The 26,247-nt window shown below is 39.3% G+C and overlaps 1 protein-coding gene across 2 annotated transcripts; it reads left to right on the plus strand.

The window, feature by feature from the left end:
* Positions 1–6,053: 6,053 nt before the first annotated feature.
* LOC145780903 (alpha-1,3-mannosyl-glycoprotein 4-beta-N-acetylglucosaminyltransferase B-like) lies at positions 6,054–21,761 on the plus strand. 2 transcript variants are annotated; one of them, XM_082592562.1, is made up of 7 exons: positions 6,054–6,602; positions 7,340–7,525; positions 8,184–8,363; positions 9,187–9,399; positions 12,566–12,715; positions 17,320–17,435; positions 20,988–21,761. In XM_082592562.1, the coding sequence occupies exons 1-7, from the start codon at positions 6,441–6,443 to the stop codon at positions 21,184–21,186; spliced, it is 1,206 nt and encodes a 401-aa protein (XP_082448688.1). In that variant the 5' UTR covers positions 6,054–6,440; the 3' UTR covers positions 21,187–21,761. The 2 variants fall into 2 exon arrangements, with proteins under 2 accessions (XP_082448688.1, XP_082448689.1); XM_082592563.1 differs by lacking the exon at positions 20,988–21,761 and adding an exon at positions 18,398–20,948.
* Positions 21,762–26,247: the final 4,486 nt, after the last annotated feature.

The raw sequence follows: 26,247 nt of genomic DNA on the forward strand, positions 1-26,247 counted from the left end.
TCAACGTCCGTAGACGTTTAACTAATGCAAAAAAGAGCTGATTTGCTACTTTGGCTTTGTCACAACGCATTTGCAGTTGCGTCAAAACATGTGCTGATAAAAGGTTTTTGTCGGGCACTTGGATTAGGTTCAGTGAAAACTTTCCCAGGCTAACGACGACAACCAGGAGGAAAAGAAGCTGCTAAAGTGGTTTCATTTGTCATTAGCGATTTCCTTGCAAGTTGAGTTGCGTAATTCTTTGTCCGTATGTTAAAAATTTAGAAAATTTGTTTGATCAATAGCCTATTGAAGGTATAAGTTGACCGGACCATTTTCTACTGTATTGATATAACGTCTACTTACGCGTAATCTGCATGATCTTGTAAGATTTGCTTGGCTTAAAGTTCCCATGATTAATTGATTTTTCTGGATAATTTGCGCTTAAGCAAACAGGTTTGAATTCCAGCATGTTAAAATTCAACAACCATTCTAGGCCACAATATTGGAGTTGGCAAGCCAATGCGAGCGAACAAGTGCGAGAAAATGCAGGTTTAGACTGGCCTCTCAAGATTGTTGAGTTCAACTCGAACCTGGTCATTCAGTTTTGTTTCAAAATATTGTTGTTTTGAAGTTTGAACATTCCTGAGCCTTGATTAACAAACCTTCGAAGGAGATGACGCAAACTTCGAGTTTTGTGGCTACAGTGTTTTCTACCTGCGTTTGAGTTTCATTTTCGGTTTAAGCCAGTGGTTCCCAACCTTTTTGTTGTCACGGACCCCTTTAGACAAATTATTAATTCTGCGGACCCCTACCTAAATTTTGCCTGAAACTCAATTAACATACTATTGACTATTGTAATAATTATGCTACTCAACTACTGTAGGCCTACTGTGTCATATTGCATTGCCGCTATGACTCTTGCGGCAAATATCAGGTTAAACAGTTGCTCAAATAAAAAAATGAATGAATTGTTCAAGAAATGTCAGCAGTAGGCTATTTGAATATTAAGGTGACCCAAAGTGCCATGCCGAAACTTTTTCAACGTAAGCAAATTTAATGGGAGGGCTGTTGTTGCCTGTCCTGAAAAAAACGACTGAACTGTGGTTGAGTTTTTGACAATGCAACACGCATGTCATCTTCAACGTCCAGGCAATTTTGATGTTTAGTTTTTATTGTAACAAGAGCTGAGAATCCTGCCTCGCAAAGGTAGGCTAAGTGGTTATGAATAATGAATGGTAACAAAACAATAATCACTTGTTTTGCCAAGAATGGGTAGGTTTGCAGTTGTGAGCACCAAAATTCTTCCACAGTTTTTAAATGAAATTCAATGCGTAATAACTCTTTTAATTTCAAATCAATTAGGTCATCTTTACTGAGATCGTCATCGCCAATGTTGTTCAAGTCAAAAAGATTAAGTGTTGGAATCCATGTTTCAACTTCGTTCGGCAGGTTTTCTAAATTAAAATAACGTTTAAATGAGATTTGCAGGGTTTCCAAGTGTGTGCAAAATTTTTCTCATAGAGATCAAAAGAGTACATTCTCTTTGAGCTTCATCCATCAAGATATGATCTTCTAGCATTGGAAAGTTAGCGTAATTACCTGCTTCCAATCTGCGTTTCCAAACCTGCAACTTGGCTGAAAACGCTTTCAGTTTTTCAGCTGCATCAGTTATGGTCACACCTGGTCCTTGAATGCCACGATTAACATTGTTAATATGACCGAAAATATCGGCTATAAGTAGGCCATGCCGTATAGAAACTTTTGCTCTCAAACAATTTTGAGAGGGGACTTTCTTTTGCTTTCAAAAGAGTTGATACCTCATTTTTTAGCTGCTGCAGTTGTTTTAAAACTTCTCCTCTAGAGTCTAGATAACCAACGTACTTCAGAATGATACAAAAGTACTTCATAATCTGGCCCTACTTCTTGACAGAGCGCTTTAAAAGTACGGTGGTTTACAGCTCTGCTTTTGATGAAATTAACGACTTTCACGCAATTCGTCAGAATTTCTTGCTGTAGACTTGCTGGTAAAGTTTTTGCTGCTAAGGCGTACCTGTGCAAGAAGCAATGGGTGTAACAACCACGCGAGGAGATACGTTTTTTACTAAAGCTTGACAAATTTGTATTTAAAGAGAGAAATAAAAGTAAATAGATCGCTTTTCGTTTTTTTTTTCTCCAAAATTCATCAAGGTAATCATGGACCCCCAAATGGTTTCTCACGGACCCCCAAGGGGTCCGCAGGTTGGGAACCCCAGGTTGGGAACCACTGGTAAGCTGACAGTGTAAAGAAACTTTCTAAACTTGAAAAAGGAACAGAGACAGAAGAACGTTCCAACAAGAATCGAGTAATCTATTGAACAAAATGACTGGTTTTTGTCATAGATTTTTCTACTTCTTTTCGGCACTTCGTTTTTTCATTGTTGGTTTCTGATCATTTACAAGGCGATTGTGACGTTCAATGCTATGCTTGGTTTAGCCCCTTTTTTCGAAATATTAAATATTTATGAAGTATTCAACAATAACAATAATATTATAGCTTGTTGTTTGGCTTTCTGCAGCAGCTAAGAATTTTAGCAACAGTCATTTTTTTTCAAATTTGCATTTCATTCACAATACAAATACTTTATAATTTTGACATATTTTTGCTGCTGCAAGCTAAAAACTCATCGAGCAAAGTTGGTATTTTGTCCATACAGTAAATGCAAAAGCTTTGGTTTTTATCCTTTAAGATAAAACCTAACCAAGTCAAGATAAAGAGCATTGTGTCAGAAAATAAATTTCCAAACGTTTAAAAATTAAAAATATACAATATTAAAAATATATTGGGTTCGAACAGATCTATATACTGTAGTGTTTCTACAAGCTCTGCATTTGATTTATTGATTGTATGATTGAGTCCATTGAAAGAAGCCATAGCTCACATGTAGGCTAATCTGTAGAAAGTACACTTTTTAAAAGCTTTTATCGTTGAGATTACGTATTGTAGTTGAAAGTCCAGTTCAAATTTAAGCATCATTGGTCAGTAATTTCCTGTTTTGTTACAAAGACAGCGCAATATATGTTATGTTGCCAGCTAATGAAGATAACATTGAAAAGACGTTTAACAATCTACTAACAAATTGCTTTTAAAAACTTCCTTTCTTTCGTCCCTCTTTGATAGCTATTCTTGTAACAAGGCTACCATGTCTTCCATACTAGTATACTAGTTTCTGACAAGACAGCAGCAACAAGTTTGTGTGCTTGTTTGCGATACACTATCAGTGATGTTAAAAAGCTGCTCAGAAACGTGATAAGAACAAGTAGGCTGCATCATAATACGTACGCAAGGCTGATGATGATTGGTGACGTTTGTGAAAGTGCTGTTTCTTGGAACAGAACAGTGCAATCAATTACATGAAATTTTGTTGCATGCGACACGTGTCTGGTGTTATTCAGAACCTTGCAGTTTGTAATAGCTTCGAGAAAGTTTTTTGAACTCAATGAGCAGCATGTTTAACACTAACTTATAGGTTCAATCAGCTTAGTCACTTCAAATAATGGAGCTACTGTATGTTGTCGGCGTAGCAGTCTTTGAAATAATGAGACCTACGCCCAGGGTTGCCAGATTGATAAAACAAAAAAGGCCAAATGCATCCCCAAAAAAGACCAAATTATAGAAAAAAAGGCCAAACCTGAGGTTTTATTCTCTTTGTTGAAATCAGTGGTGTTTTTGCACTTACTTTCAACAACAAATTATATAATATTTACCCAGTTTCTATTGTTTTACATGTTATCTGTTAAAGAAGAATCGCTTAGTAAAATTCCTGAAAAAATGCAATCCTTAAAATACAAACAGATAGGTATGGAAACAATTACAATACAACTGAAATATGCATACAACATTAGGCTAAGCATCATCCTGTAGACTAAAAAGCCATTAACGTCCACCAGTGAGACCCTGGTGACTAGTGAGAAGGAGTTAATATTGGCATATCACTTAATGCAATATGAAATAGTATATATATATATACAATATTTATACCCAATACAATTACTTGTAGGCTACATTAAACACCCAACACTGCAAAATCTAGAGAAATCAATTGCATTTATGTCCAACATCCTTCCACAATGAACACTCCTTAGTATTCTAGGAATGCTAGCGCCTCTGCCATTTCGTTACTGCTAGTTTTACCATAAACAATATCAGATGTGAAACGCCTTATCATTATGGCACTGGCATCAAAGTTTGTGCAACATTTTCCATTCAGCAGCATGTCCATTTGTATTCGCAAAATCGTTTCCAAAAGCTCAGTCTGCATTTTGTTTCGTGTTTTTTTTTCACTGCAGTAAGTAATGAAAAATCTTCTCTACTACTGCATTACTGACAGGGATGCAGAGACATGTTAAAGCATAGCTAGCAAGGTCTTTGAAATGAGCATGATGTAAAACGCTACACCAAAACTTTTCACTGTTGCTAGGGATAACCAAAAGAACTATGAAAACAAAAAGAAAAAAAGGCCAAACAAATGCCAATCGGAAAACTAAAAAAGGCCAAAAAAAGGCCAAGCGGCCAAACAAAAATTGTCCAGCCAAACACTTTTCAAAAAGGCCAAATTTCTGACATTTGGCCGTAAAAAGGCCAATCTGGCAACCCTGCCTACGCCTGGTGGTTGAATAGTTAAAGTTGAAATTAAAATCTGAGTTTTATCACGCGCCTACAGACAGACAAGTAATTGTTAGAAAACTATTTCTTAGCAGGATAACCAATCACTTTGGATTGGCAATTTCTCACTTTATAATTTTATTGAGCAATGAGCAGACTTACAGAGTTTTTACACAATGGGTAACACATAGAAAAGAAGGAAGTGACAGCTTCCTTGAAGCGTAGTTGAAGTACAGCAGCCTCCAGTCTGATTTGGAATACAGCCTAATAATTTAGAACAGTTTCATTTACTTACTCACTGCACCTCAATCATCCAACACAGCAATATTGGTAGATTGTTGTCTATCGCTTGCATAGCCGTACAAGACCAAACCATTTTGGGGGGGCAGAACGTAAATTTGCCCAAATCTGCACGCTTTTATAGAAATTGCCCAAATATAGTGTATGCGGTGCATGATAACAGTGAAAAACTAACATAACAAGATCACCAGCTAGCTAGAATTTCTTACCAAAGTAAATAAGATAGAACATCTGAATTCATCTTTGAAGATGCCCTGCTTTCGCATTGCTCGATGCTTCTGCACTTTGGCATGGTAGGTAGGAGTAACATTTAGGAGTATTATATATTTCAGCAGTAGCATTTTAAATGTTGGTGAGTCTGACAGACGAACACTTGGAAAATGGACTTCGAATTGCAAGCACTTCCATTAAACTAAATTTGGAAAAATGCCGTTGGGAAAAGAAGCCAGCTGCAAATTTCTCACTGAACTCGTTTAAAGACGGTTTCACATAATTAGAATAGCAGTTTTCTTCAGAAATTTATGCGTCTTAACTTATTATTTCTGAAAGAAGATAGCCCCTAATAACGCCATAAGAATAACATGAATAACAAAAAAACTTCTTTTTTGTGCCTGCAACTACTAGCCTAGAAATGATGTTAAATAAACGTGCGACCCGCGGCTTCACCCAGTTATTTGTATTTGGCCCTCCTGTAATAAAGGTTGCACACCCCTGGCCTAGCCTATAGCAAATTTTGCGTTTTGATTTGGGCAGTTTCACAAAACTATTAGAGACATATTTTGGTGGCTGCCCAAATTGGCATGATGCAGTTGGTTAAATGCATTTCGTACTAAAGTTTGATCACCATGCAATACAATACATCAATACGGGTGTGTCAAATGAAAATGTTGCGGCACATTTCTTGTGTAAATAAGAGGCTGTACTTAGCTTGATAGGTAAAATATATTAATTTGTAGTTTTTCTTAATTCATGCAATTTTGAAGCTTTTCATATACCAATTTTTGCCCTAATAATTGCAAGATTTTGCCCGAATTCGCGACGTTTTGAAACAAAAAGGGGGCGGCTGCCCCCCCCCCCCCCCTGGCTCGTACGGCTATGATCGCTCGACCCATACCTTTAGTTTTTTCTGTTCTACACATTTTTATTTTCAACGGTCATCATCTCATTGTCTGATTTCCTTCCAGAAAAGCAAGCTTTTGTTTTCTTCTTAAATTAATGTTCTTTCGCGTGGTTTTCTACAAATGTAAAGTGCATTGAGTAGCTTTCATAGTGCACATAAAGTCTCAATGTAGCAGCATTTTGGAGTGGGCGAACTAAACAAAAATCGATTTTATGATTAGACTCCGGTCTTGAAGAAGCAAATAATTTTATTGTGCTTGATGTACAAAAAACGTGTAAAAATTTAATTATTGGTCAATTGAAAGAATAAGAGAAGCTTCCCGTACAGCAGTGTCGTGCAGTATATCGATCTGGATTTAAACTGAAGTGCTACAACTATTCACAAGCGAAGTATGGTACAATGCGGATTAGGAGCAAGTTGATTGCGGGACTGTTGTTGGCATATGTGTTTGTGCTGACTTTCTACATACTGTTAAGCAGACATGGGGAAATACATGAGTCGTCATCTCTTCACGACGTTGCAATATTAAAGGGATCCAAAAAGCCAGAACCTCCACACACTGTGAGTAGTGATATGCTCCGCATATAGTGGCGTACGCAGAGAAGGGGGCCGTTGAGCTTTGCCTCTCGTTTAAAAGAAAAGTTTGAGTAATTTAACGAACTAGAGTACGGCATTCAATAGGCTATATGTTGAATAGCACTGTTACAGAAAATAACAATATAGTTAAAAACCAGGCAAATATTAAATCCACGGATCAATGCCCCCCTGCATGCCCCACTGTATGCTACACTGTTATGTTTCCTCCTGGCCTAACGAGCAATCCCCCTTGTTGACGGTTACAATAATTTTCAGCATGCAGTAATTGACAGTGAACGTAATATAATTAAACGATACTTATAAACTCGGAGTACTCTTGATTGAGAGGCGACGAACCTGGAAAAAAAGCCTTCTTTACAGCTTGAAAAAAGTATTTAAAAGCTAAGGCATTTGCGTTAGGAGTAAGGCTTCTGTTCGAAATTATTTTGTTAGGTCGAAACGAAAATTTTTACAACAATCTTATCCGAAATAAAATCACGACGATGATGGGTGAAATTTCCACATTAGCCTTGAAACTTTCAATATTGCAATGTGTTCTATTTGAACAAGATACTGAAAAAGCCGCCTTTGTGTGACGAAAGCTTTATCAGTAAATTATGTAAGTTTTTGAACCTGACTGATTTTTTTACGTATTATGTGTACTGTGCAGTATGTAGTTGACTATGAAAATAATAACGACTCACTTTTTTATGTTCTTCCAGACTCCACCTCCGACTTATATAAAAAATGGAAGTTTGCTTATCGCGTCAAACAAAGGCCCTGGACAGTTTCTTGTTGTTAATCCAAACGCTCCACTGAAAGGAGCGCTGTCTTTACCCAAGCCAGAACTTCAGTTAGGCGATTTAACAAACAAATCTGAGATGATTATTGGGATCCCAACTGTTCGGGTAAATTCGTTTATTAGTTGCTCATTGATTGTTTGTAGCGATTGGATGTTGTTGTCGGTTTGCAAAATCTGTCCTTTCACATTAATTCAACGTCAAAGACGGATTTTGCCAGCTTGGTTAACATAGCATCAATTATGTCACAATAAATCGATTGTAAAATGATGATTTTTATTGAGTTATAAAAGACTTGTTGGGTGATCTTGTAAAAATGAAACAACCATCTCGAAAAGAAGAGTGAATTTTTTTTTGAATCGCTTTAATTTACTGTTTCAATTTACCCTGTTTTTGAAGTTAACTGACGGATCATTCTTTAATTTATGATTGCGGACTAGGACCCCCCTGAAAATGTTTGGTTACTAGCCTGGCATGATAGACAAGCACAACCCTAACGCCAGACGCTATGGCCGTCTCGCTAGGCCGCTGCCCTCCCCTTTCCATGGTGGGCAGTGTTGACATCTAACTTTTCACACATGCGACATATTTTGGTTGCTACCGAGTGGTCTTCACAGCTTTTTCTTTGACATTTCTGGCGTATTTGTTGATATTCTTCTTGTCTTTGGTTTCAAGACACAACTAACACCGCTTTCATTTGAGCACTGTATAGGCCTACACATTATATATATAAAGGATGTCAGCGTTTGCTTTATGTTGTTTTTAGCGCGAAGGAGGTGACTACTTGAAAAGTACTCTTGAAAGTTTGCTAAGCAAAGCTGACAGTGAACCGGGCACTGTCAAATTTGTTGTTTTCATTGGAGAAACAAATAAAACGTTTGTGGAAGAAAAAAGCAACGAGATCAAATCTTCATTCAAACATGAACTTGAATCTGGTATATTGCAAGTATGTAATTTTGTTTCTTGTAACATTTTTTTAACCCGCCAAGCTTTTATCTTGAACCGATGAACTACATGTGACAAGGAATACTAGGGACAAAAAACATGAAACAGAAAAACTATAAAAGTACTTTTACAACAAATCTACAGGATTTAAATAAGAAAAAAAAGTATTTTGAAGAGTTGTTACGGCTTCTTGGAAAAGTTACAATTACGACCACTTATTTATTCACAAACACATTGACAATGAAAATTACCTTTGAAGAATCTTAGAGATTTCTTTGTGGCTATTAGTTAAGCTTGAGGATTTCAAGATTTCATTTGCTTGAGGATTTCAAACTTTGTTTCATAAAAATAGCCTACATTTTGTGGGGATTTAAAATATACGTCATGTATATACGTCATGGCCCAAGTACAATAAAATTAGATCGCTGGAACGTCCTAATCGACAGTTGACACCATATCTACTGGTGGTTGCTTGCGGAGGTTAATGACCCGTGGTGGAATCCGAAGACCACGAGATCGACCACTGATCTATATTTTCATCTACGTGGTAGTAACATTGTAATTATTAGTCATCGTGGTAGTCATTGTAATTATTACATTGTTATCATCACAGCAATAATAATAGGAGCATTTATATAGCACACCATGTACAGTACAACCTGGGCTATGCTCCTAGGGTCTTAGGCAATATCTTTTCAGCTTTGGTATTTGAAGTACTTGGCTGGAGAGTAAACCAGGATAAAAAAATTTGCCTTTGCGCCACTTTTTTAATACGGTACTTGAATTTTATTCTTAATAGCAAACACAATGTAAACCTTGTTTAGGTAATTAGTCCATCGGAGAACTTCTATCCAGACTGGGAGACGACACTGGCTCCGAACTTTGATGATCCTATGGATCGAGTGAAGTGGAGATCGAAGCAAAACCTTGATCAGGTTTTTCTCATGATGCATATCTACAATCTTTCACCTACGTACTATCTGATGATGGAGGATGATGTTATTGCGTATAAGGGATATGACAAAAAGATTTTTGTTGTAAGAAAGTAACTTGTTTACGTGATACAATCTAAGGTTTTGATCTTGCCAAAAATACTTTTAAATGATTCAGACCGACTATGAGTATTTTCACTAACTCTACATGTGCTAATGAATAATCATAGTTTATTGCATAGCAGAGATCGCATAGCTACGACGCAGCAAACAGCTGTCATTAGGGTCTACTCGTAGGTTGTATGACGTATGTCAAGTAAAAATGACAACTGGATACCTTGGCTTAAATGGAATCATAAAGACGCTGTTTGATTTGTCAAATTTTGCAGGTTTTTGCTGAAAGTCTTAGAGACATTTTTGTGGAAGGCACATTTTACCGCCTGTCACTGCTTGGTGATGCCATAATAAGAGCTTATGTCGTAAAGTGAGAAAATGAGATTTAAAAAAAATTCTAAAAATTTTAAAAATCAAAATTTCAATTGGCAATACTGTTGGTAAAAGTCGTCGAAATCTGCAAACGTCTGAAAAATGTGACAAACTATCTTTCTATGTAGCCATGATACAATCAACGCAACCGACCTTTGCGTGCTGCTTAGCAATCAGTGGTGGTGTTAGCACTGCGCAGCAGCACAAATGTGGCGATAAGGAAATAAGTGTGCTGGGCAGTCAATCAATTGCATAATGGTGTTGATGTAAATAAAAGGAAATTTAGACCTAGAAATTCAACCTCACTTCAGCCAAGCATTACATGCATTGTTCATTAACAATGCAACCAAAGTTGATAACTAAGCAGCGATGTACGCAGAATTTTCCTAACGAGGGTTGGGGCATTTCAATTTTCTTGTTTTAAAAATATTGTCTACATAATAATACTAGCCAGCATAGCATTGCCATACGCGATTATCCACCCTACATTAACCTAACTAATTTTTTAAAATTTGAAACATCTAAGCTACTGTACTTCGAATTGATTTGCAACAGAAAACGATTAACGGAGTTGCAAGCTTTGTAAAGTTTATTTTGTATGTTATTCGCTCTAAGGATGCGCAATTGCGCATTGACATGGTCCGCGAAACGCCAGTGAAGCAATAAAGCTACTTGTATGATATGTTTCTGATTGTAGACCTACTTTCGCATTCATCTTTTTCATCTCATTCATTTTTTTTGCTGCTGTTGGGGCAAACATGTAGAGAACGGCAAAGTAAACACACGAATTTGACACGAACAAAAGGCAAAGATGGTTGTTCCCGACAATTTTCACCAAATCAAACGTCATATAAAAACCGTTATGGTCTACTTAACCTAGCTGGCATCTTACGTCATGGAAATTGCTAGAAAATGAGCCAAAATTGCACCATCGTTCGTAAGACTTGTGTCAAACCTGTTTAAACACAGGGTTGTCAGACAGCTATTGAGAAAAAGAGCCAAACAATGTCGAAAAAAGGGTCAAACTGGGTAAAAAAGAGCCAAATTGTTCAATAATGTTAATAACGTTGCTAATAAAACATAATAACGTTACCAACGTCAATAACGTTACAACATTGCAACAACACAGTCTACATTCTACAAGAACAATTCCAAATCTTCATCTTCTACAATGTTTCCACTCGAATCTTTGGCATTGGCATAAACATTGTCAGCTAAACACTGTCTAAAAAATCGTAATAACACTTCTCAGTCTCAATTTCCGAAAGACATTTATTTAAATAGCTAGTTTGATAGTATGTGCCAACTGCTTCCAAAAAGAGCCAAATATTGAAAACAAAGGGCCAAGGGGCCAAACAATTTTTTTGGGGGCCAACTACCTCTAAAAAGGGCCAAATTTCACAAATTTGGCCCCAAAAGGGCCAATCTGGCAAGCCTGTTTAAACATGAAACATGGCATCACCACCTTTGAACACCTGTTTGAATTGCGTGACAATGTCTTTCACTATTACGTCACAGTACTGCGTACGTGAGTTTGAGATATTGATATCTATTCTGGTCATTCGTAAAATTGTTGCTTGAAAGTGAGTCGCAAATTTAACTGTTTTGCTTATTGCTTGCTAGCTGGACAAATTTTCCGTCTTTATACAAGTAATCTGTTCTGTAGTGACAAGTTTTAGTGGTGTATGGCGTTGCATTCCATTTTCGACAGCCAGGTGGCTAATTTTACAGAAATACAAATTTGAATAGACGTTTCAAAGGAGTGTTTTTTTTTTCGGTCATTACATGCAGACGAACGGATTCGGGAATCTTATGTTACAATTTTCCCACGAAGAGATTATGGTTTACCGCTGTGACCAATGGTAAAACATAAAATAGAGTTATAAACAGTAAACACTATCTTGAATTTGCACTGCCACCAAACCTAGAAAAGAGATAGAAAAAAGAAAACTTTTTTACAACTAACACTTGCAAGTGCAACAAGGGTGATTTAAACTTTATTAGAGACAAAACAATTTCAAAGAGTTACAAGCAGTGGCGTAGCTAGGGAATGTGCCGCCCAGGGCGGATTCAAATTTTGCCGCCCCTTCAAGAAAAAGCATGTGAAAATAAAATGCGTTTTTTTATCAGATTATAATCAAAATCAAAAATCGTAGTCTGAAAGTGCCGCCCCCAGACGTGCCGCCCGGGGCGGTCCGCCCCCCCGCCCCCCTAGCTACGCCACTGGTTACAAGGTTCCTGAACTTTTTACTTTGAGAATCTTCAAAGGCATTTTTAAAAAAAGAAATGTGATGTCATAAAACATGTCATATGTGATGTCATATATTTCTGATGCACACCCAAACGTTTCAGTATTGAAAGACGCTTCTATTAACACAAATTCATTTTGTTTGTATGTTTTTTTTGTCAGGTGATTAATTTTTATTGAAGGTGGCGGCCGACTTGACCCTTTGTTACCTTTTCGCTCTCTATGTTTTATTGTAGGAATTGTGGATTATCGATTCCTCCATGGCTAGTAATTTCGTTGTATCGACTAAATGGTAAACAAAAACATGATTGATTGATTCATTGAATAGGTATCAATGTATGACCCTTAGGTTGAAAATCAATTCTTTGATCTATTCAAATTTCAGCTGTTGCTTTGAGTTGTATTCGTTTTCTCATTTTGTAATGACTATTAAGTACCATAAAACATCTTCTGAAAATTAATGAACTGCAAATAAAGCCAAAAAAACTTTAATTCTTAAGCGATTGTCATTAATGTTCAATTGTTCGTACATTGCAGGAAGCAAATAAACGACAGAACGAAGATTGGTTTTACATTTCGTTCTGCAGATTAGGTGCTATCGGGAAGTTATTCCGTACTTCAAGCTTAGCATCTTATGCCTCATTTCTTCATACGTTTTGGAATAAAAAACCACTTGATTGGTTACAGGTGAGAAAGCTTGATCTAAAACGATTTATAGAAGTTGTCCAGTGTTTATAATGCAAGTAGGTAGGGAAATGCCCTTTTTAGGACACGGCAGTGCTCGCACTGTCGAAAAGTACCGACGACCCACCGTACTGCAGCTGAACACCGAGGGCATCACGGCCAGCAAGCTCAACATCATCGAGCACCTGGCCACCAAGCATCAAGCCCTCAGCATCCTCCTCCAGGAGACTCACTGTACATCTGTGGATAAGTTGGTACTAATCAACTTCAACATCGTCAATGTCTACAAGCCCCCACCTTCGCGGATAACATCAACAGCCATCCCAGTGTTCCCCCACCCCAGCCTCTACGCTGGCAATTTTAACTGCCACCACACTGACTATGGCTACAACTCCATCAACAACGACGGAGATAGTCTGGCCGCTTGGGCAACCAACAACAACCTCGCCCTCTTATACGATCCTAAGGGCGCACCGAGCTTCCACTCCGGTCGTTGGAACACTGGCACGAACCCAGACCTGGCTTTCGCAAGTGATGACCCCGATGATCGCCAGCCGGACAGACGTGTGCTAGAGAAGTTCCCAAGGTCTCAACACCGACCCTCGCTAATCACGGCCCCCTTGCTTGCCACACCTATTCCGAGCAAGCCTGTCAAGCGATGGAACTTCAGAAAGGCCGATTGGGAATACTACAGCTTCCTCACAAACGAAGCTACGCAATACCTCCCATCCCCACACACCATCAAAGTGGATGAAGCCTACCAGGACTTCTGTGATGCAATCATATCTGCGGCAAAAGACTCCATCCCGCGAGGTCGACGGAAAAGCTACATACCTTGCTGGGATGTGGAGTGCGACAGGCTCTACTGCGACTTCCTCCGTTCCCCCCAGGGCACCGCCACCACCAACTCAGCAACAGCCCTGCTGGCAAGATTGGATTCAAAGAGGAAGAAGCGCTGGACAGAAGCCATTGACTCAATCGACTTCACGCACTCCAGCCGCACAGCATGGAGTACACTCAACAACCTCACTGGCAGATCACGTGCCTCTCGTCGCCAATGCCCCATTTCAGCAAATGCCATCGCCTCACAACTTGTGAAAAATGGTGAAAAATGGAGTGCACAGAACGAGAGACCGTGAATCAGACAAGTCCGTCCTCAAGGAAATGACGGACCTCTGGAAGGTCCCAACACCTGTCGAGGGCAACATCTCTGGTGAGTTTACCCCAGAAGAATTTGCCTCCGCCCTCCAGCACCTAAAGCCAGGCAAATCCCCGGGCCTTGACCACCTATGCCCGGAACTAATACTCCAAGCTTCCCCCTCTATGAGGTCCTGGTTAAAAGACTTCCTTTCCTGATGCTTGCGTCACCTGCGCATCCCAAGAATCTGGAGAAGAGCCCTAGTGTTTGCAGTCTCAAAGCCGAAGAAGCCCCCAGGGGATCCGAAGAGCTACCGCTCCATCTCTCTGCTCTGTATCCCATTCAAGATACTCGAGAGACTTATCTACGCCCGTGTCGAACCGATAATAGACCCTCAGCTCCCTCGGGAACAAGCCGGCTTTCGCCACGGAAGATCAACCGTAGACCAGGTCACTCTGATGACCCAAGACATCGAGGACAGCTTCTCGGCAAAAAAGAAGGCTGGCGCCGTGTTTGTCGATCTCACGGCTGCCTACGACACTGTATGGCACAGCGGCCTTACCTGCAAACTACTTCGTCTCCTTCCTGACAGGCACATGGTCCATATGATTATGGAACTTGTGCAAAACCGCAGCTTTACCCTTTCCACCGGTAGCGGCCGACGAAGTAGACTACGTCGACTCAGGAACGGCGTCCCACAGGGCTCTGTCCTGGCTCCCCTCCTGTTTAACACTTACATCTATGACCTGCCTGACACCATCTCCAGGAAGTATGCTTACGCAGACGATCTGGCTCTCCTGCATCCAGCCGGAGATTGGCAGTCAATGGAGAGGAACCTAAGCCAGGACATGTCAACTATATCAACATATCTCCAGAAATGGAAGCTACAGCTCAGCAAGGCAAAGACAGTGTCGGCGGCCTTTCATCTAAACAACAAGGAAGCAAAACGTGAGATCAACATTACCACCGATGACGAACACCTCCCCTACTGCGCCGAACCTACCTACCTCGGCGTAACCCTGGACAGGTCACTCACGTACCGACGACACCTGGAGTCACTGCGCAAAAAACTATCTGCGCGCGTTGCACTTTTGAGGCGGCTGGCGGGTTCCGGCTGGGGAGCTGATGCGAAAACCCTTCGCACAGCTACCTTGGCCCTCGTCCATTCTACCGCTGAGTACTGCGCACCAGTGTGGTGCCGCAGCTCTCACACCCGCCACATTGACACCGCCATCAATGACGCACTACGCACTGTGACTGGATGCCTGCGTCCCACTCCAACGGACTGCCTTCCCATCCTTGCAGGCATCCAACCTGCTGAGCTTCGCCGTAAAGGAGCCATGATTTCCCTTGCTTGTCGCGCACTGGACCCCGACCACCTCCTCCACAGTACACTTCAGCGCCTACCTGGAGGACAGCAGCGACTGAAATCAAGACGCCCATTTGTGCCCGCCGCACGACAGCTTCTGAACAACGTTGAAGATCTTGGAATAAGTGCGGCACACTGGACGAACTACACATGGAACATGGAGTGGCAAAACAACACCTCCCGACTCCGTGATTTCCTACCCGACGTCGATCCCCACCCTCCGGGAATGTCCCTCACAAGACTTGCGTGGGTCCGGCTTAACCGCCTACGAACCGGCGTCGGTCGCTTTCGTTCAGACATGTGCAGATGGGGCCTGGCTCCCTCACCGGGATGCGAGTGTGGCGCCACAGACCAGACAGTAGATCATATCGTCCATGACTGCCCAATCCATCAACCACCACATGGAACGCTTGGACTGAAGGCCCTGGATGACGAGACTGTCGAGTGGCTGATGACATCATGCCCAAACATATAGTCCGGAAGAACAGCTCATACGACGAAGAAGAATGCAAGTAAAATTTCTCATGGGTATTCCACAGCCTCATCTAACACGCTACGCGTCCGATCTTTGATCGACATCAGTGGATTGATTGCAAAGCATTGTCTCAAACGTTTATCAATGAACTTATCACTTAATCTTTACATTAACAGTATTTAAAAAAAAAAAATTGGTACTATTTCATGCACAGTAAGAGCTAAATAAAGAATTATTTTATTGCGATTGCATTGCTAGTTACAGCTATGAGATTTTTTTCATTTGCAATCGAAAAGTGTAGTTTTGAGGAGTGTGTCTCAAATTTGGGAACTTACTTTTGGACTTAGCCTATTTTAAAATTACACTCTTCTCTTCAATTAATTTTACTTTATGAAGCCTACCACGCTATCATTAAGATGTGCATCTCTGGCGTTACAAAGACCTGATGTTTTTGTTTTTATTGTAACATTAGTAGGCTACTCTGATGAAGTGCCATTCTAAAATAAGGCCACACACAAGATGATTAAGATTACCAAGATCAAATTAATTAATCAATTTGATATATGTGTTCTGTTACAGTGCTAAAATCATTATTTTCACAAGTTTGATGGAGAAGTTACCTTGGAACTTTGGTGAACTATCACCAAAGGAAACCCGGAAACACTACGACATTTTTTAAACATCTGTGTAGCTCGTCTACTCATAATGTAGATGTAGGCTAAGTACTTGCATCACATTTGTCTGAAAAGGCATGCTTGAAGATTATTCCGAGAGTGGTATTATTAAAAGTGAAATGGTTTTTGCCACAGTTCTGTTACACATGTCGTACTTTTGACGCTACATGTCGGCAAAAGGGATGAGTTTTTGTTGAGAGGGAGTGTTTTACTTCCACCCTACTGTCAATTAATTATTTGCCTGATAACTTCATTTCTTCTTCTTCAACAGATTGATCATGTTTGATCAGCTGTGATCTCCCTTATGAACTGCCTCTATTTTGTTCTGTCTTTTGTTTTTGTTAGTGCTTCCGGCATGCTTTTTATTCCTGTAATTTGCTTGATATTGTCAAAATATTTCATTTTTTGTCGTCCTTTTGTTCGTTTGCCTTGCACCATCCCAGTTAACATTGAATTTTCCAACGAGCTGCTTCTTGCAATGTGTCCGAAATATCTCAATTTTCTAAGGTTAATGTTGTTTATCAGACTCCATTTATCGTTTATTTGTTGGGAAACAAATTCATTTGTTTTTCTTTCCATCCAGCTGATACGTAATAGCCTTCTGTGACACCACATTTCAAAACTTTTTAACTTTTTAATGTCACGTTTTTTGCATGTCCAAATTTCACATCCATATGTGGAAATTGGGAAAACGAGAGTTCGCAGCAATCTTAATTTTGTGTTTTTACCAATTGATCTCTGTTTCCACACCGTTGTAAGTGATGTCACAGCTGTTTTTGCCATAGCAATTTGCCTTCTAATATCCGTGCTATCATCATAAGTGTCAGTTATGACACTGCCAAGATAGCAGAAATTACTTACACTTTCAACAACATTACCACCAATGTATAAGCTTGGACAAACTTCATTTACTGTAATAGTAATTTTTCATCTTAAATCATGTTTATTTAGGTTGACTATGCAAGGGCACTTTATTGCAGCTATGACGAAAACGAACAACAATGCAAAAAAAGGAGCGAGAGCAAAGTACCCAACATTAAACCTTCGCTGTTCCAGCATATAGGAAAGTAAGTAGGCTGAACATCAGAATGCAAAAACAAATCCACGTAATCGTAAAGCATAGTATACATTAGTTAAGCCATTTAACTGCGGTATTATTTTTGCTGCAATGCGAATACAAGACGATACAAATAAAAACAGAACTAACAAAAAAGCTTAATTTAAAATTGTCACGTGCATCGCATCTAAACATAAAAGTTACAAGTAAGGCCTAAACAAAATGAAACTAAACAGAAAACTAAACCTAAAAACTCCAATTAGCTTATGCCTGCACTGTATGCAAGAAACGATACATTATACCATGGTATTTGAAACCGGACTCTCTCAAGACCCAAGAGGCTTTGCGATAACAGCTCAGACATCAAATCAGTCGTTGTTTACATTGTTTCAACGTCTGCAGACGTTAAAACAATATAAACAACGACTGATTTGCTGTCTGGAAGAATGAAGCTTTTGAACATCACGATGGAAATACCAGCTTGTCCCTATGGTGTTTACGGCTAGTTAGTACTAGTTAGCCTACGTCTTTTCGGTTGTTGAGACACACTTTTGGTCGTGCCTCAAACAGGATGCGCGGGTAACGACACTAATAACTGCTTTGTGCCGTGTCCTGCTTGCATTGTATCCTGTTCCTGTCACTGCTGAAGGTTGTTCAAAGACGGTGGCTTTGACTGATGAACGGGCGAACGTAATGATCTGACGATTGATACAGTATTTCTTTTTGCTTATTGCCTAAATGCCTAACAGCTATGAGGCGGCAGCAGACAAAATGATAACATGAGGAATATAATCGACTATAATGATTAAACCAGAATCAATAAACGCGATAGTTTGAGAACTGTACAGTATTCGATTCCTATTGGCCTACAGTACAAGTGGTATGTTTGCCTTCAGTAGGTTTTGCGTTCGTTTATAGGGTGCTGTGTCCAATTGTCTGCGGAGTGCGCCTGACGCAAACTTTTTGTTACAGATTTTCGTCTCTCAAAGGAAAAATTCAAAACATGAAAGATCCTACGTTTAAGTTGAATAATTAACAAATTTCCAAATCGCAAGTTGTTCTTCAAGAGGAGTATTTTTGGTGGAATGTTACAGATGAAGCCATCAAATGCCCAGTCTATTGCTTCGTACTTGCCAAAGTGATTAAATACGTTAAGTGGAAACAGCGCGCTGCTGGAAAGCATGAAGTGTTCGCCCTTTTGCGCGACGTTGATGAGCAACATTCTCTCGTTTGAATATTTTTATGAATACGCTTACCATAAAACAACGATGCAGCAAGATCTTGCCATAACATTTAGTGAATTTGTACTGAACTTTAGTAAAAACGCAATGCGAATCAAAAGTATAGGCTTCCCAATACATTGAAAAAATAACCATCTTGCAAATCAGGCTCTTTTTTCTTTGATCAAACCTATGCAGATGTCAAGTCAATGTTAAAATGGACTGATATTTCTGGTTGTGTCGCACTCTCTCAAGAACTTATAAAAGTGCACTCGTAGTACCTTCCAAATACGAGTTGTGATGATTGCTGCAGCAGAAGGAAAAAAACCTAATTGCTGTTAGCCTGTTGGTAAGACGAAGACCCTCTATGACCCTCCTTAATTTCGGAACTCAATATTGTGATGATCTGTTTGTCTTGTGAGATCATCTGGGCATATTGTGCGTTAGTGACTAAATTGATGACGTGTAGTCTGTGGGCGTCAAAGATATTGATTGCGTTCCAAGCTACAGAGAAACGCATGCAACTGAGCAAGCAAATTTCTTTATGTGCCTGTTTTGGTGATGTTTGATTGATTTTTCCCTAGCCATTTAAAAGACTAAGCCATTTAAAAATAGCCATACTCGCAATGATTGAGAAGTCCAATACTTAGCTTACTTTCATGCAGAGTTGGCCCAATCACATAGTTTTCAGTTTAATTACACTACAATTACACCATCAAAATTATTAATTCCGCTGCATTACAATTACATTGTTCTGAAATTTTCAACTTACAATTATAACTGCACAACAACAAAAAGTTTCAATTGCAATTATATACTGTAATTACAATTACATGAAAATGTGTAATTATTACATTCATTTACATTTGTAATTGATCCAACTCTCCTCTCATGTCTCATTATACTTTATCTAGAGCAATTACCTTTTGACCTTTTAACTCTTTGACCTTTTGACCCATTAGCTCAGTTGATTAGCACGTGACTTTTGGAACGAAGAAGCTTCAAGATCAAGCTACGCCGGTTCGACTCTCCGGGTGTGCGCTTGAGCAACGCACGTTAAGGACTGCTTTCAGGGGGAGCTAATGGGTGGTATAATTCCCCGGCAACAACACATTAACAATCGGAAAATTCACTCTGTCAGTCTCGATGACCGGGTCTGCGTCAGTGGTTGAAAGCCTCTACAAGTATGCGAAACTGCCAGGACTAAACTATCAAAGAAGCTTTCCCGGTCCAAGAATAAAGATTCAATCAATCAGATCTTCAATGAACGTGGTAGGCTAGTGAAAAAATTTTTGGATTTTAAATCATCGAAAATGTTTCAAAAATTATTTTTTTGTTTTGCGTGTGTTTGTGACATGATTTGTTGGCTTGACGTTTGTTTTGAGATTTCAAAATATTGTAGAGAAACAAGTGTGGTTGCGAATTTGCAAGCGTTTTTGTTTTGTAGCAAAACTCCATGTTTTTGTAGTGGTAGCCTACCGAGTAGCTATTGATCATGCGAATCTTGTGTAGCTCATTTCTTCAAGCAATTCGTATTTTATTTTTAATATTTTGTTAGTTTGTTGCATGACAAAAGCTAGTGGAAATGTGATATCTTGCCAAGACCATAGGCCAGTGTTGGTCGTCAACCTTTTTTTAGTGACGAACCCATGGCGATCTATAGGCCTACTAATATAGATCGCCATGGACAAACCCTTTTTAAAGGAATGTTAACAAGCCTGTGAAACTCTCGACTTTTAAGCGTGACCCTGAAAAAAAAAAATTGCAAACTTCATCTTAAATATGTCAGTTTTAGAGTAGATGCACCATCAGTAGATCTTTTAGCGATTAAGCTAATCAGCCGATTAAGTTACTGATTGCACGAACAATTGTTTTATAATATATAACACCAATTATAATCCATTGATAAAAATCGACGATTAGTGATCCTTGGATAAACTTTACGCAAACTTACTCTCGATTAACTATTCGGATGGTTAGCTTAATCGCCTGCTTACGAGATCCACTGTTATTAAATCTAACCAGAAGTGTGTCGACTACATATCAAATACTACTTTTTAAAATCAGTGTATCTACAATTTCACGGACCCTAACGTTGAAAACTGTCACATACACAAATTGAGCACAAACCGATAAGAAATTTATTTGCTCAGAAAACAATTGCCTTTTTTTTATAAACGTAGTGTACCGTAATCTGTTTGTGCAATGTAGAAGCGTAGGCTACTTATTTTGTTGTTGTTGTTGACTTACCGTAATGCGTTTGATTGCATTTACTTTATCATGAACTAAACTTGTCATTTTGACATTTGTTAGCAAACTGACTATAGGCTATGCTTTGACAGGCCTCTAAGCTCCCGGCGGACATGGCCGCCAAGAAGTCGTTCAATGGCCTCCGAAACTACCGCGTCGGTAGGCCATGTTTGGTCGCTTAAAAAAGAAAGGACTTTAGAGGTCTGCGTTCACGTAGATTTGGCTCCTAAACATTTGGTTGCAGCATTACATTATAAATCCACCAGCTCAGTGGCGAGTGGTTTCGTCTAGGCTCTGGTGCTGGTACATCTGAGATCGATTCTAGGTTTGATCAAACCGAAGACTTTAAAAACGATACCGATTGTGTCCTTTACAAAACGCAATGGAAAAGAAAATAAGTCGGGTATGAAGACATCTTAAACATGATATAAAATTTAAAGTGATCTCTGTCGCTAAAAGACCTTAGCTGTTGTAAGGCGACAGTAGCCTAAATACAGTAAAACCATAACATCATAAATGTAATGACTATACCCATTTCCCAATCTAGCAGAATTCGTCAATTTTACGTTGATTCAACGTCTGCAGATATTGAATTAATGTAAAAAGAATAGATTTTGCTAGCTGGAATGTTCGTTGTAATATAATCGAATAGAAAGTAGATGATCTCGGGCCATCATAGAGAAAACTTTCTTTTTGTATAAAGTCGAAAAATGATGCCTATGTTTTACAAATATTGCTGCTACTCATGACTTTTCGTTGACATGTTTTGGAAACTAAGAAATTTTTATAAGTAACTTAGTCTACAAGAGCGGAAGTAGGCTGTAGCCCACAACCCCTGTGACTTGTTTGCCAGCTTTCTTAGCCTATACACCACTTTCATATTTTTTCACTGAAGTATGAAAAAATGAAATATTAGTCTATGCTGGAAAATGTTTTGTATGAATATGCAGCACACGACTTTGGTGGAGAGTTCACTTTACTGTTGTCTACTACAGAGAGATAAAACTGCTTAGACGCATAAAACGTTAAAAAAAATATCTAGAGAAATGGATAATATTACAATAAAAATAAATCAAACATTTTTCGGAAGATCGTTGAGAGAGAGAGAGAGACTGATTTCCACCTACGTAAAACCAACACTCAATCCAATGGTTTTGAAAGGTTTGGTTTGGTTTTGGTTTTTAAATCTTTATCCTCGGACTGACAAAGCCTTGATAAGTTATTCCTGGTAGTTTCGCATACTTGTAAAGGCTCTTGAAGCAGGCCCAGTCACCGAGATTGACAGAGTGAAGTTTTCCGATTGTTGAAGTGTTGTTGCCGAGGAATTATTCCATTTACTAGTTGCCGCTGAATTGAGAGCACACCCCGAGAGTCGAACTAGCGCCGCGTGTTTATGAGCCGGGCGCGTAACCACTGAGCTAACGAGGCGGACAGAAAGAACAAATAGGGTTCAACAACGGGAGGTTGACAGTTGGCTACAAGATCATAATCGCACTACTCCATCCGAATGAGTGTGTTTTGCAAAATATGAAACCAGAGCTGTGTTTCTCGGTCTAACACAAGCCGATGAAAATCAGGGCATGGTGTCGATGAGAGGTCTAAGCCCCAACCAAAACACCTAAAGAAAGACAAGTTGCATCCAGTGCCGAGTGAGCATCATCTCGCGCCCGAGATCCATTAGTGGACCCCTATGCTTAGTGATTGCTCTTAAAAATAGGACTGAACAGCGTTTAAGGCCACAAACTCTTTTAATGTGGGAAAAAAATTACAATCATCATTTCAGCAATGAGTAAGCAACTTTTTAAGATTTTCTAACAGTTAATAGGCTATGCCATGCCGACAATGCAGTAGCGGATCTGAAAAAAAGTTGGTAAAGAACTAGAGTTTTAACAAAGTAAAATTTATAACATAAATAAACAATGCAAAACTGTCCGAAAAAGGAAAGGGGTGTCGAGAGCTTGCCCTCAAGAAAATTTTGACAATAGGTTATACCCTTTAGGTCACTTTTTAGGCATTTTTAGGAGCATTAATGTTTTGTTGTTTTTTTTTTTATCTGGGTGCACACAGCACACTTTGTAGGCTATGTAACCAAATTGAAATTGGATTGGGTAGAAGTTTTATTTCAAGAATTTATTTATTGAAAGTTTGTATAGCCTGGTGTGGTGCATCCAGTGGCGTACGCAGGATTTTCTCAAGGGGGGCGAAGCCCGACGGCGTTTTCGCCTAAGACGACACCCAGCGGCGGAGGTCTGGGGAACCTCCCGCAGAAAATTTTGAAAAATTACTTTGAATTTGGTGCATTCTGAGAGCATTTTCAACAAAAATGTGGGTATGAATATTCCTTGTAAAATGGTGCTGTCAGGTGGCATAGCAAAAGGATAAGATCATGTTTTCTTCTGCATTTTTCGGAATTAAAGCTAAGTCTCTATGTTTTCTTGTTGCTAATTCCTGGCTGAGTTGTTTGAATGTTTGGTATTGGCAAAACTGGTGTCCGACGTTTTTTTCGTAAACAGTTGTTCGTAAAACAATTGTTCGTAAAATTAATTCTTCGTAAAACAATTCTTCATAAAGCATTTCTTCGTGCATGCAATTGAGAATTGATGTATATATACCAAGAAATGATTTACGAAGAAATGTTTTAGGGATTCAATTTTACGAACAACTGCTTACGAACAATTGTTTTACGAACAACTGTTTACGAACAATTGTTTACGAGCAATTTGCCTATAACCGGCAAAACTCGCTCTTTTAATGCAGTTTTGTTTAAAATTAGGCAAGTTTTTTTTAGACTGAAAGCATCATTCCCAAGCATAAAGAGACTGAAAGCATCATTCTCAATATCGTGACGTCACACGCGTGCCAAAGGAGGGGTTGTAACCCCCAAACCCCCTGGCTATGCCACTGGCCATTGATATCCCAGACGTCTTCATGATATCCCAGTATGGTTTTAGTTTAGACTTTATCCATTTCTTTCTCATTATAATAGGCTTACAGAACTCTATGCTACATTGGCATACCTGGGGTGGGGTAGGTGGATTGGGCCATGTATTTCGTATTGGCTTATAGTCTATAAAACAACATTGTTAATTGCTTTGACAGTGCAATCCAAAACATTTGTTTGTTTGTTTATCTTTATCCTGCATGGCGGGAAAGCGGACTTGAGCGCTATGCATCGGTGTACGCCTTCCGACGTACACCTGACCCACGCTGCAGCCGACGGTAATGTCTGTTTCCGGTTGTCTACTCTACTTATGACTTAAATTTTGGTACTACCCATTACTCGATATCGATCACTGGGTAGAGGCAATTATCGTAAAGCTTCTTGCCCAGAGAAACAACAGCAATTGCGGGTGGCTGGAGTCGAACATGCAGGCTCTCGACTGCGAGCCCAACGCGCTAACCACTCGGCCAAATGCCTTTATCTACGTCGTTAACTACTAAAACATTTTTAAGGGGGGAGGGGCATGGCCCAATGCCCCCCTGCGTACGCTAGTGGGTGCAGCCTTTCAGCAGACTAGAACTTTGAAAATTTTCCTGAGGTGTCCTTACCTTCACCTAGGCTATAGGCTTTTTACTTCATGACCTATCTCGATTCACATTGAAATTTATCAATTTATAATTATTAATTAAATAGGTTGTTTGAGTGAGCAGTGTTTAGCTACTTGGGACTATTGCATCAGTTTGTAAGTTTTTTGAGACACAAAAAACTTTTCACTCCCTTAATCTTCAACTATGAATGCCCAATGTCGCCGAGGTGAACAAAATGTGGCTGAGCGAGCGAACCGAGCGAGAAAATTTACAAAAGTGAAAAACAAATTTGTGAAATTACAAGCCGAGGAACGCTTCAGGAACTAAGCAGAAGTAAGCCCAGGGTCGCCGGATGCCCCCCTGCCTTCAATTTTTGTGTGGATGTGGAGCAGGGGAGCAATGGTTAGCAATGGCGCCCTTTTAAGGTCATGTAAGCTACTGCATATTTTGCAATACGATATAAAATTTCAGCTATTCGCTTTTAGCCTAATTATAATCTTTCAGTTCTGCCTCAAAATAGGCTAATATTCACGACACAAAATTCTGTATCACAGTAGATTAGCCTACAATCCTAATAACATAGCATGATGCCCTTCCGTGCCATTGTTCTTTATATACCGACACTTGCATCATCTGCCCCTTTTTTTTTCATAATTTTTTCATAGAAATTTTTTCATAAAAATTGAAAAAGCACCTTAAAATTGCGCGTTCTGAGAGTACTTTCAGCTTAAATCAAATGGAAAACTCTGTCAAATGATGCTGTAACAGAGAGTGAAATGTTTATTTAAAATTTTTTGTGAGGGAGATAATTCCCTTCCCCATGACTACTCTCCTGGCTAGTTTCAATACACCATCAGTTTTTACAGTGATGCTGTGAATTTCATTTCTTACATTATCAGATTCCTGGATTATTTTTTTTTCTGGTGTCTCTGAACTGTCATCTTGTCCTAAAATTATTTGACCCAGCATTGCTACACAAGAGAATTCTGTAGGTTACTTTTTCGACTTGGATCTGCACGAAAGATGAAATTCGAACTTCTGAATCATCACGCTTTTTTTTTGCAGAATATGCAAATCGTTTTTTGCTGATATTGCTACTTTTTTGTTTTATTTTACAAACTTTCGTTTGGTAATTTGGAAATATTTTATATTCTTTCGCTTGCGTCAATGATTCAATTATTCAAAGCTCCTACGAGTAAGCGAAACCTAACTTATGGCTTTGTCTGACCAAGTATAACCAGGGATGCCAGCGACAAATTTCCAATAAACTTAGCTCGTGTGGTCAAAAAAACCCAGATAAGGCAAAGAAAACCCAGGCCCAGAAAAGATGTAGTAAAGCGGTTAAAAGTACCTGCATGTGCTTTTACCGGATGCAACCTAATTCGTACCATGAACAATTCGTACCGTCAGTTCGTACCTTGAAAAAATCGAGAGAAAAAAATTAAAAAAGCCGAAGTCGCTGATCGGAGTTTCCGCAAACAAACAAAAACTCTTAGGATCATTACCGGAAGTTTTAAAATGTTTGCGGAAACTGCGATCAGTGACTTCGGAAAACTCTTAGGATCATTACCAGAAATATTAAAATGTTTGCGGAAAAACGGAAACTGCGATCAGCGACTTCGGCTTTGTTCTATTTTTTTATCTCGATCTTTTCAGTTTGTTTGTTTGCAGAAACACCCTAACCCTTTTAAAATGTCTGTGGAAACTCCGATCAACCCTAAACCTAACCCTTTTAAAATATTTGCGGAAACTACGATCAGCGACTTCGGCAAACTCTTAGGAACATTACCGGAAATTTTAAAATGTTTGCAGAAACTGCGATCA

The sequence above is a fragment of the Aplidium turbinatum genome, chromosome 12 (assembly GCF_918807975.1).
Source record: "Aplidium turbinatum chromosome 12, kaAplTurb1.1, whole genome shotgun sequence".
NCBI classification, from domain to species: Eukaryota; Metazoa; Chordata; class Ascidiacea; order Aplousobranchia; family Polyclinidae; genus Aplidium; species Aplidium turbinatum.